General features: G+C 44.3%; 1 protein-coding gene across 4 annotated transcripts in view; it reads left to right on the top strand.

Annotated features, from left to right (window-relative positions):
* Positions 1 to 12,924, top strand: part of LOC102414350 (heat shock transcription factor 2 binding protein) — an 84,881-nt gene that overhangs the window by 48,079 nt on the left and 23,878 nt on the right. For all 4 annotated transcript variants that reach the window (XM_006060763.4, XM_006060765.4, XM_044947509.2 and 1 more), the window contains one exon: positions 2,626 to 2,729. In XM_006060763.4, coding sequence (XP_006060825.1) covers positions 2,626 to 2,729 — 104 coding nt within the window. The remainder of the gene's footprint in view (positions 1 to 2,625; positions 2,730 to 12,924) is intronic.

Below are 12,924 nucleotides of genomic sequence, written 5' to 3'. Positions count from 1 at the left end.
GACTCAGCCTGCTGCTCTAGCCGGAAAGCAATGTGGGAAACACACTGGAGTCTGAGGAGTTCCAGCCGTCTGTGCTGGTGACCTGAACGTGTCTCTTCTTGAGATTCTGGATTAGAGAGCTCAGAAAATTCTAAATACTGTGTTGAATCAATCTTCCTCATGAATACATTATTTAAACATCTCTTAATAACTCATTAAATGAGTTACCAGTGTATAGATTTTGGATATGTGTAAAAGTTGTCAGGAAAACTTGCAAAGATTTGTAATTTTGGCTCATTGTGTGGCCTGCGAGGTGGCAGAAGATGGTAATTTGAGAACTGGGCATTGCTATTCTGAAGGAGGAGAGGACAGACTGTCTTGCATGCTGCCCTGCTAGGCTCTCAATCGTGTGGAGCTTGTTCAATTTCCATATGGAACTTTCCAAGTGCTTGTCATGTCCCAGGAACCGCACCAGCCTGTGTATCTATAAAGACCCATCAGCCATGAAGCTTGCTTTCGACAAGCCAAGTTGAGTGGGGAAGCCAGCTATTTTAACAGGAAACTGTAATACACATTTCCATGGCATCATGTATGCATATGCCATAATTTATGTAATTAATCCCTTAATGGGCCGATTGCAATCCCTGATTCTCCTTTTGCCTCAGGCTCCATTAGGTCTTGGCACAGTACTGTCACTGATCTCATCTTGATTTTAAATTTTGATATATTGCTTATTATGGAATTTTTGCAATAGTTTTGACTTGTAAAAGTTGCATTACAATATATTTTAAAAACTTTGATTAGTAAGCTTTTTTGGCACCCCATAAATTTGCATCCAGAACACACGCCTCGCTCTTCGCCCGCTGGTCTGTGGGTTAAATGTTCAGTTGTACACACTCCAGACACTTCGGGAGCAGGCTGTGGGCCCTGATTCCTTTTTCTGAAGAGAACTGATGTTTGTCCTAACTACCTAGTTAACTCCACCTGACTTCTCCACTCTGGCTCCCCATAGGCAGTCAGCAGCCAGATCTGTGCCTCCATCTGTGGTTTTCTTCTTCTTCTCCACTGGGCTCCTTACTGTCTGCCTTGTGCAGGGGGCGGTTCAGAGCTGGCCGAAGCCTGGGCAGATCTGCACTTGAGCCTTAGTGCTCCCCTTGTCCTGGAACCTGCCTTTCTCGGCTTCCTCTTTCCCAGCTTAGTTCTGTTTGCTGTCATTTCTTTAGCTTTCTTTTCTGTTCAGTATTTTTCCTTTCCCAGGTGTCAGTTGCCCTTGAGTTTTACAGTTTGGTTATTAAAGTTTTCTTCTATATTCTGCTTGGTTGTCTTTTGAGCTGCCTTTGTTGTTTATAATCCCCAGTAACTCCTTGATCTTGTTTTAAATTTCTTTTTGAATTATTTAAACCTGTTAAACACAGCTGTTTTCTATTTGGCAATCGATACTTGTAGTATCTGAGAATTTTTTTTTTTTTTTTAATTCTGGCTGTCATTGGTTCTTTGTGCTGTTACTTTAAGGACTTATTGTTCACGTGTTTTGTGACTTTTATGAGGAACTTACAGTTGTTAGCACTGTGTTTGTGGAAACTCTGGTGACCCAGTCGAGGGCCCTTTGCTTTAAGAGGCTGGAACAACTACTGTCCAGGGTCTACTTTCTTATCGACTTGTGGATTTTCAGGCCATACAGAAAGTGTGCATTCATGCCAAACTTGGAAGTTCACATTCTTCTGGCTTCCTGAAGCGGCCTATGCTCTGAAGCCCTGTCTCGTGTTGGTCAGAGGCTCTTCTTTCTGTCCCTTTGCACAAAGGCGCTGACACCGATGCTCCATGTCTCTGGAATCAGCCATCTTTAGGCCTTACCTTCCTGAATTTGAGCTCTCATTCAGTTCCTGGTAAGAGATGGTTTCCCTTCATTTCTTGCAAGCCCATTCGTTTTCAAGAGTTTGCAAAATATTTGTATAGCCTTTTCTGCTACTTTGCAGTATGAAGTTTTGGAGTTCTCTCTATTCTGCAGTACTGTCAGAAGTCAATCCTATAGCTTTCCAGTTTTTATTTGATTCTGTATTACTAGTTGTGGTCCGTTCCCAAGACCACTTGTAAAACCCTGTTTAACTCCAGGTCAGTAGGATTGTTGGTTGTTAGCGATGGTTGGATTGTGTCTTTCTTCATCCCTAAATGGTAGATTAAACAGGGTTGAATGGCCTGACGCGGCCACCCAGACTTCATGGGGTAACATTCATTGAATGAAAGGTAGGGTTAAATTTTAAACAGTGAATTGAACCTTTAGAGTACAGTATACTTATGAATTGAGGGTTGCCTGTATGTAAATGCAGGACTGGTAATAAAAGGTTCATAAAAGGTAAATACAGCTTTGAGGTTTCCTGTGCCCTCATTTGTGTCTCTTGATTATGGAAGTTCATAAAAGGTGGGACTACGTGGCACTGTTGTTCCTCCCTTTCATGAAGCCTCACAGAGACAGTATTATTTTGCATACCTTCTACTTACTATGCCTGTCTTCCAGATTGTAGAATTGGGTATCTCAAGTGTAAGGGCTCCCCTAAATGTGTTAGGGTCCTGTGAACCAGGAGATACATTGAGGGTGAAACTGTGTTGGGGGCCAGCATTTCAACACCATTCTCTTTTACATTTCAGGTTAATGCTGATGTCCCTGTATAACGTGAGCATCAATCTGAAAGGCTTGAAGTACATTAGTGAGAGCCCAGGATTCATCCCTTTGCTGTGGTGGCTTCTGAGTGGTAAGGAGGGGGTCTACCTGTAGGTTCCTCGTGCAGCTGGTGTACCTGTTCCTCTGTGGCTGGAGGGAGTGGTAAAGTATTAGAAGTGAGAGTGGATTATCCCAAGATGTTACCAGTTTTTTAAAAAACAGATTTTAGATTACAGAAAACTCCCTGGTGTGCTCAGTTATTCCTAGTTCTGATTCTGAAGTATTGCTTTCAATTTAGTTGTGATTCTGTGACACAGAGAAAAATTACCTAATAGAACAGCTCATAAGTGGCAGTCACCCGTTCCTTTCTTTGTGACCGGTACAGCACCATGTGTGTTGTCTGTGGCTCTGAGCACCAGGTGTAGAGAAACCCGTCATTAAGCAGCGGTTGGGGGGAAAGAAGTCTGAGAGACTGCAGCGCTGGAGGTCCATGTACACACACACAAACACACACACACACCTCTGTATAGACATGTATGTATATACACATGCATGTCAATATATATGTGTGTATATATACACACATACATAGACACACATATCAATGTATATGTGTATATATAATGTTTTTCATTTTCTTTGGAATAAAAAATTTCTTTACTCTTTCTCCTCTTCTCCCTTACCTCCAATTGAACCTAAAATTTTGCCCCCATCTGTTCATCATAATTTTTAATATGTTTTTAGTAGAAACGTATTTCATTCAAGTCTGCAAAATAGTTAACTTCCCTTTTTTTTTTTGTAATTCAGATCAGTCTCTATTTTTGAGCTTCAGTTGATAGTAAATGCTTATTTTTTTGGTAACACTTTTTGAGGTGTAATTGACATGCAATAAACTATACTCGTTTAAGGCAAACAGTTGGTAAGTTTACACGACTAAAGCGACTTAGCAGTAGCAGCAGCAGCATACATGGTGAAAGCATCATCACAGTCAAGATAACGAGCATCACTGTCACTCCTGAAAGGTACCCTTGCCCCTTGGAGCTCTCTTTCCCACCCCTGTGTTCCTCTTCCTAAAATCACTCACCTTCTCTCTGTATTACAGATTAGTTTTCATTTCTCCAGGTTTATATAAATGAAACCATGCATTTTGCGTTCTTTTTTGCCTCTTTTTCACTCAGCATAATTATTTTGAGAAAGCCATCTATGTTTTGTGTATTAGTAGTTGATTCCTTTTTATTGCTAAATAGTAAGTATCCTGTTATGTGGATAAACTGCAGTTGCTTTATTTATTCAGGTGTGGGTTGTCCCCACAGGACTTCCCTGGTGGCTCAGATGGTAAAGTGTCTGTCTACGATGCGGGAGACCCGGGTTCAATCCCTGGGTTGGGAAGATCCCTTGGAGAAGGAAATGGCAATCCACTCCAGTACTATTGCTTGGAAAATCCCATGGACAGAGGAGCCTGGTAGGCTAGAGTCCATGGGGTCTCAAAGAGTCGGACACGACTGAGCGACTTCACGTTCACATGGGTTGTCCCCAGGTTGGGCTTATGATAAGTAAAGCTGCCGTGAGCACCTTGTATGTCTCTGTGTGGACATAGGCTTCCATTTCTCCCGGGTACATAAATAGGAGTACAGTGTCTGGCTTGTGTAGTAGGTGCACGCTCGTTTTGATGAAGTTGCCCAGCGGTCACACATAACACACCGGTGGCGCTGTTCTGCACATGCACCCCCCACCCCTCCCCTGCCCCCGCGGAGGGTTAGCGCTGGCTGTGCGTCTTTGTCAGTGCTCTCTGTGCTCGTTCTGCTTAATTGTAGATGTTCCGGGGGTGGGGAAGTGGTGGGTGACAAACCTCACTCAGTCTCAGTTCAGTCGCTCAGTCGTGTCCGACTCTTTGCGACCCCATGGACTGCAGCATGCCAGGCTTCCCTGTCCATCACCAACTCCCAGAGCTTGCTCAACTCATGTCCATTGAGTCGGTGATGCCATCTAACCATCATCCTCTGTTGTCACCTTCTCCTCCTGCCTTCAGTCTTCCTCAGCATCAGGGTCTTTTCCAGGGAGTCAGTTCTTCGCATCAGGTGGCCACCAAGTATTGGAGTTTCAGCTTTAGCATCAGTCCTTCCAATGAATATTCAGGACTGATTTTCTTTAGGATTGATTGGTTTGATCTCCTTGAAGTCCAAGGGACTCTCAAGAGTCTTTTCCAACACCACAGTTCAAAAGCATCAGTTCTTCAGCACTCAGCCTTCTTTATGGTTCACCTCTCACATCCATATGTGACTACTGAAAAAACCATAGCTTTGACTATACAGACCTTTGTCAGCAAAGTAACGTCTCTGCTTTTTTAATATGCTGACTAGGTTGGTCATAGCTTTTCTTCCAAGAAGCAAGCGTCTTTTAATTTCATGACTGTAGATCACTACATTTATGTTATTACTAATTTGCGTTTAGTCATTACTAATTTGCATTTATGTTATGACTAATGATGTTGAGTGTCTCTTCCTATGTTTATTCGCCCATCCTGATATCTTCTCTGATTAAATGTCTGTTCACACTTTTTGCCCATTAAAAGAAAATCAGGTTGTTTCAATTGAACATTGAGATTCTTTGCGTATTCTGCATACAAATCCTTTGTCACATAGCTACTTTGCAAATAATTTTTCCCAGTCTGTTGCTTGCCTTTTCATTCTCTTAATAGCATCTTTAAAGAACAGAAGTTATTAATTTTGGTGATGTTTAATTTATTGTTCTTTTTCTTCTATGAATCATGCTCTTGGTATAGAAATTTTTGCCTAACTGAAGGTCACATGGATTTTTAAAATGTTTTTTTCTATCTTTTTGCATTTCTCCATTTCACATTTAGGTCTGTGATAAATTTGAGTTAGTATGTGTTGAAAGCTAGGACTCCCAAGTTGTGTGTGTTCTATTTTGCATGAAGCCACCACCTAGCTGATCCATCTACATTTGTCTGGAAGATTTTCCCTGCTCTGCAGGGCTGTGTTTGGACCTTTGCTGAAAATCTGATGACTTTCTATGAGAGTGTGTAGTTTCGGGCTCTATTATTCTGTTTTGTGGACCCATTTTTGTATCATGATGCCAGTACCATACTTTAGAAGAAATCTCTAAGTCAGATAATGTAAATCCTCCAACTTTCTTCTTATTTCTCAAAGTTGTCTTGACTGTTTCTAAAGTCCTTTGCATTTCCATACGAGTTTGAGGATCAGCTTGTCACTTTCTAAAAAAAAAAATCTTGTTGGTTAGGATTGTGTTGAATCGACAGTTCATCTTGGAGAGACTTGGCATTTTAGCAGTACTGAGTCTTGCAATCAGTGCAATAGTGTATACACATCCATCTATTTAGATATCTCTGGGAGAGTAGAGGATCTGACCTCCTTTTTTCTGACTGCATGTGCCGTGAGCACCATGAGGACAGAAGAAAGGGTGGGCGTGTTGACTCTCATGTGGGACGGGTCATGCTTCCCTCTAGGGGAGAGCTCTGGCAGGGCTACTCCCCCTGTGAAGGATGTGGCTTCCCTGAGCCCGCAGCCCATGGTGAGTGGCTGGCCCTGCGGAGCTGGGTCTCCCTGGCCTGTGCCGAGCCCCTGGATGTGGCTGTTGCTGTGGAGGAGCACTGTTCGTGGTCTGGGACACTGGTGTCTGTGTCTCCTACCAGCATCTGGCAGACTGCAGTATGCTGGCTCATAAACTTGCCAGTCGGGTGAAGCCCCACACCTTCCGGAGCTGGAAGGAGGTGGCCAGGGGAGGGGCCGTGTTTATAGTGCAGGATGACTCCTGCCCACGAGGGCTGGAAACCTGACCAAACAGCTTTTTTCCTCTTGAGAATGTGAACCAAGGAACCCATAGACTCAGAGGTCGGCCTTGGACTTGGAGGGGAAGGGGTGTCACTGTCGAGGCTGGTTGGTGTGGGCCACATGCAGGCAGAGGGTCCCAGCTGGAGGTGGGGTGGGAAAAGGGAGAGAATAATTAAATGAGTTCCTTGTACTCTTTGAATGCCAGTTACTGCTTAAGTGCTTTATGTGTGTTCACAGATCTAGTTCTCTAAGTTCTCTATGATCATTTATGTTTTGTGTATAGGGAAAGTGAAGCATGCAGGGGTGAAGTGACTTCCTCGAGGTCGTACCTGGGTGGGAGTCTGGGCAGCTGAGCTCCAGGTCCCGTCTCTCAGCCACTCTCCTGACCTCTGCCCTGCAGGAAGTGCCTCTAAGATGGACACTTAGTTCCGAGTGACCTTTTGCCTTCCCTTGTCTCCAGATCTGGCATGGCTCATCCTTAGAGATGATGTCCCGAAACCACACACCGTCTCTGTTTAAGCTCGCTTGCAGCCAGTGATCTTCCAGCACCTTCTGCTAGTTGTTCTATAAAAAGAAGGCCTTTTCTACCTGTGGTGCTCCAGAAATGTTCCAGGGCCAAGTGAAAGTCCTTCTGAGTTTTGTTTTCATTTAGGCTGCTCTAGGTAGCAGCAGCAGCAGCAGCAGGTAGCCAACAACCCATCAGTGTCTGTCAGTTCCAGACACTCACCAGAGGTGGCGTTCTTTGACCAGGGTGGTTTGTTCCTGCTTGAAGTGCGGGTCCCATGCAGTGGGGGGTGGGGCAAAGACGCCTTACAGTGTCTCTTGTCTCCGGCGGCAGGCTTCCTTGCTCATGATGACAGTGGTGGTTCTTTTGACACAGTGAGTACAGCCCAAGCCTAATCAGACTTCTGAAAGGTCCTCTTCTTGATGTCCTTAGAGTTATTTGTTACCGCAGGCAGATTAAAAACAAGGCCCAGGATGTTTGTCCTCTGAATTATGTTGAAAATTGCTTTAACTTAAAAGTTGAAATTTGTTACAGAATTTGGTGTGTATTTTAGGAAGATGAATATATATTTTATTACAGAATGAGAAAACAGAAGTATCCTCTGAGAAGCAGTATGTCCTTCTCACTGTTGGTCGTGGTGGTGTGGCTGTTTTCGAAACTCTAGACTGTCATAACTGCTCAGGACTAAGAATTTTAAAACTGTTTTTTTCTGCCCCTTTGCTTTTAGGTAGATCTGCTGTATGATATTGTACTAGAAAATAAGAATCTCTCCTAATTTGTAAAAGAAAAAGATTTAATTACTTCTTCCAGTAATTAGTTCCTACATTTATCAGTTTTCATGTTAGGAAATTTGATATGTTTTAAGGAACATGGATTTTGGGATTCCTTAAACCTGGGGAAATGACAGCTCTTCTGCTTGGGAACTTACCTTTTAGGATCTCCCTTTTCCGATCTGCAAAATGGGGATTTCTACCTCAAGGGTCTCAGTGTGTATTAAAACACAGTAGTGCCCGGGCCAACACCTGATATGGTAGGTGTTAAATAGGTGTTTCCCTTTTTACTTACAATCTAAATCTTTTATGCCATGGTGAAAGCACACTTCCTTTCAGTTTGTTTGACCTAAAGGTAGCAAGTTGCTTTCAAGTTTCCCGACTTCTTTGATCCAGGGTGCAGGACAGTTGCTATTTATCATCCCTGACTAAATAATCTCATTTCCTTTAACCTTTGCTGGCTTGCACTTTCCTTCCCTTTATTCAACTATGTGGCTGGCTTTTTCCCAGGCTTTCTGCAGATTCTTCACATTCCTCTTAAGCCGCAGAGCTGGCTTGGACCCTAGCACTTAGCTGATGGGACAGAGCGAGTGGGGCTGACGGGCGTACGTTCTGTAACTGTTAATGTGCACTGGCGTGAAGGCCTCACCTTTAGCTTTCCATGCTGCTTTTTCTGCTCTTGTTGACAGTGTTGAAAAGGCATGTAGGACTCCTGTCCTGCACGTATTTGGTTTATCTAAGTGATAGTAAACATTGATAGTTCTGCCCAGTTTGTATCTTTAGTCCAGACTCTATCCCCGACGCCAGGCTCACTTATCCAACTGTTTGACATCTCCACGGGGATGTCTAATGCGCACTCACACTCAGCTAACTAAGTCTCCAACCTTTCCCCACCAACCTCTACCGTGGCCTTCCTGGCTTTAGTTGACTCTTTCCACTTTCTCCAGCCTGTAAAGACATGGAGTGGTTTTTGTCTCCTTTTTCTCTGACACCCACATGCAGTCTGTTAGGAAATCCTGATGGCCCTACCTTCACAATACATCCATAGTCTGACCATAGTCCACCACTTCCACGTGGTTTTGAGCCTCCACTGTCTTTTGTTTAGAGGCCTTCAGTCACCTCCTGCAGATCTCCCCACAGTCCATCCTCGCAGGCTATGGATTAGAAGGCAGGGGGGTGATGGAATAGGTCCTGGACAACTCTCCTCACTGAAAACAGTCAAAATGTCGAGTGAGATGTTAAAACAGAAACATTTTAAACTCTTTCTCTGAGCTAGAAAAATAGTAATTATACCCAGAGCACAAAAGCTGAGTGAAAGCTGATGGTGGAGAGGCTACTGGGGACCCGAGCTAACTCTGAGGGCATCTATCCAGATGACCTTTAGTTCCTGTGTCCTCCCGGGGCCTGGGGACAGGAAGCAGAGCCCATTCCCACCGTCAGTGAGGAGCCTGGCAGGGCTCCCAGAGGTACTCATGAGAAGGGATTCACAAACCCACGGTCAGGGGCGTTTTATCCCACTCCACTCCATGCTTGATAACTGGAAAAGCACAAACGCCCAGTAAGGATGTGAATGCTTTGAAAAACACAGTCAGTCTGCCCCCTCCCCTACCCCAAATGCATAGAAGACTCCAGCTGTTGGCTTGTTTCAGACACATGTGGGAAATTTATGAAAGTGATCATTTTCTGGGTTTTGAAGCAGATCTCAATTTCATATGATCAGAACCGTATGGGATATCTTCTTGGACCATAGTTCAGTGAAGCTTGTGGCATGCTTGGGCTAGAAGTGCTAGCCTTGACTCAGTGTCTGTGGGGCTGTTGCTTGGGTCTGCTCAGCGTGGTCCTCTTGCCTTCTTCCCTGGAGTGGGCCTTTTACCTGGACCCCTGATTAGTGTAAGTTGGTAAAGAATCTGCCTGCCATGCAGGAGACCCTGGTTCTGACCATAGTCCAGAAGATCTGCTGGAGAAGGGATAGGCTACCCACCCCAGTATTCTTGGACTTTCCTGGAGAAGGGAAACACTACCCACTCCAGTATTCTGGCCTGGAGAATTCCATGGACTGTATAGTCCATGGGGTTGCAAAAAGTTGAACCTGACTGGGTGACTTTTACTTTCACTTTCTGGTTAGTGTGGGGCCTAGCAGTGCCGCAGTGATGATTGTAGTGATGGGCATGCAACCTGAACCAGACCAAAGTCATCTTCTAGGTGTGTTCCAGCTGGAGCTGCTGAAGAAGAGTATTTTTCCCAGTGTGGGCCCTGGAACTATTAGGTGTGACCCAGGGCTGCTCTGTGGCTACCTACCTGGCTGCCTGTCGGTCATGGCAGCCAGCTCAGAGTGCTGACACAGGGATACAGAAGGGAGTCCTCCAGTTTGCAGTTGGCTTCACTCTGCCCTTCCCAAGTCTTGGCTCTTTAGCTGGTTCTCAGATTTTGAGTTACTGCAACGTCTTCTGTGAGGAGCGTCTCTTGTTTTTCTGGAGTTAGTTTAAGCATCGTTTTCCCTCAGTGAGAGCAGCATACCTTCGTTCTGCCTGTCTCCTCGCTGTGGTTTCATGTTCTCCTTTGCGGAGGCACCAGCCACCTTCTGATATTCTTTGTAGTCCCCTGGTTGGTCCGCTTGTTGTTGACTGTTTGTCTGCCACACAGGAATGAGAGCTCCAAGAGGGCAGCAGTCCTGTTTGGCTCACTGGTAACCCCAGGCACCTGTAATCCACAGGACGTGCTCAAAGATACATCTCCAGCCAATGAAGGAAGCCCTTCAGCTGGTGTGCAGCGGTCCATCATCTCAAAAAGATGCAAAGCTCTGTCTGTAATTTGATTATATCACAGAGAATACTTGACATTTGGAAATATATATTTGGGTTATATGCAAAGTTAAGTTACATATTTTCAACATTCCTGTCAGCCCAATAGATGGCCCTGCAAGAGTCATGATTCTAGTAAGCTACATCTTTATTACATGAACTGTGATGATAACACGTGATCAAGAAGCAAAATATTTAAGGTCTTTATTTACAAAGATTTTCTATATAAATGTTTTATTATGTTGGTTAAATATTTCTCCTGCTACTGCTAAGTCGCTTCAGTCATCTCCGACTCTGTGCAACCCCATAGATGGCAGCCCACCAGCCTCCCCCATCCCTGGGATGCTCCAGGCAAGAACACTGGAGTGGGTTGCCATTTCCTTCTCCAATGCGTTCTCCTAATATTTCTCCTAATGCTTTGCATTAACACAGTGTTTAAACTGTTAGTGCAATGGATATGGTATTTATCTTTAAAAAAAAAAAAAAGCATTAAAAATCTCTCAAACATTATTGACTTGACACTTGGCCTTCAGAAGGTCCAGTAGGACAAATAAGTCAACCTTTCCACAGGAGATCAGGGAGTCTGTTCTCTTTGATTAATCAGACCTTACACAACGATTTTAATAGGAAACATAGTTTAAATGTTTGATTTTCAGTTGTTGATGGAATTGAGTGGTCAGATGACTACTTTATGCCTTGAAGGATGTCAGAAAACATTTGGCTTACCTGGGTCAAATCCAACAAGCTGAGAACAGTTGAAAATTACTGTAGTCTGTGATCAAAGTGTAAGTATAATTAATTCATGGTCACAATTTAGAAAGTGGAGATAGTTGATATAGAAAGATTAGCTTTGGGGACTTTCCTAGTGGCTCAGTGGTAAAGAATCCACCTGCCAATGCAGGAGACATGGATTCAATCCCTGATCTGGGAAGATCCCACGTGCCACGAAGCCGCTAATCTCACGCACTGCAGTTATTGAACCTGTGCTCTAAGAATCCAGGAGCTGCAACTACAGAAGCCTGCGTGCCCTAGAGCCCATGCGGTGCAATAAGAGAAGCCTCTGCAGCGAGAAGCCTGCACAGCGCAACTAGAGAATAGCCCTCTGCTTGCCGAATTAGAGAAAGCCTGTGCAGCAACAAAGACCAGCACAGCCAAAAATAAATAAATAAAATTACATATATATATATATATATATATATATATATGAGTTTGGTGTGGGGTATGCTCAGTTTGAAGTAACAGTAAAAGTACAGTCTGAAGGAACCTATTCAAGAGGTTGTTGGAGATGAGAAACTTGGGGTCCACGTAATGGGCCAGAGGCATAGGTGTGGGAGTCGCTCTTAGAGGAGTGATGAAGCAGAGGCCTGGGGTGTGGAGACTGTCGTATAGCAGAGCTGGCTCTCAGGGCTGGGGGAGAGGCCTGAGTACCAGGAGCCACCAGGACTGCAACCCAGAGACAGCAGGGAAGGCACGGCTCCTCAACTGGTTAGCCTGGGAAGGCGCCCTTGGAGCTCTGCTTCTGTTCCGTGAGGGATACAGGATTCTTCAGAGTCATGGCTTCCAGTTGGGTCAGATCACAGCCCTTGAAGATTGTCACCCCTGTTTTATAGGACGTTCGACTGTGCTCCACACAATACTGAGGTGGCTCAGTTCCTGAGCTGCAGCTGCTGGGTTAGGAGCCACCTGCCGGGTTAGGAGACACCTGCCTCTCTCTTGTGATGTATCTGGTCATGTCTGTGCATTCTGGACACTGTGCATGACTTACGCAGCACCCTAGGTCGTGTCCCTTCTGTGGACCATATGACATCGGGAAAGAGATCCTAAACTCCAGCAGGGGCTTTTGTGGGGAAGAAAGCTCCAGATGTTCAAGCTGGATTTAGAAAAGGCAGAGAAACCAGAGATCAAATTGCCAACATCCTTTGGATCATAGAAAAAGCAAGAGAATTCCAGAAAAACATCTACTTTTGCTTTATTGACTACGCCAAAGCCTTTGACTGTGTGGATCACAGCAAACTGGAACATTCTTCAAGAAATGGGAATACCAGACCACCTTACCTGCCTCCTGAGAAATATGTATGCAGGTCAAGAAGTAACAGTTAGAACTGGACATGGAACAATAGACTGTTCCAAATCGGGAAAGGAGTACGTCAGGTTGTATATTATCACCTTGCTTATTTAACTTATATGTAGAATATATCATGTGAAATGTTAGGCTGGATGAAGCACAAGCTGAATCAAGACTGCCAGAAAAAATATCAATAACTTCATGGCAGAAAGCAAAGAAGAACTAAAGAGCCTCTTGATGAACGTGAAAGAGGAGAGTGAAAAAGTTGGCTTAAAACTCAACATTCAGAAAACTAAGATCATGTCATCTGGTCCCATCACTTCATGGCAAATA

This window comes from Bubalus bubalis, chromosome 1, assembly GCF_019923935.1.
Source record: "Bubalus bubalis isolate 160015118507 breed Murrah chromosome 1, NDDB_SH_1, whole genome shotgun sequence".
Lineage (NCBI taxonomy): Eukaryota > Metazoa > Chordata > Mammalia > Artiodactyla > Bovidae > Bubalus > Bubalus bubalis.
This window is presented reverse-complemented; position numbering and strand designations above follow the sequence as displayed.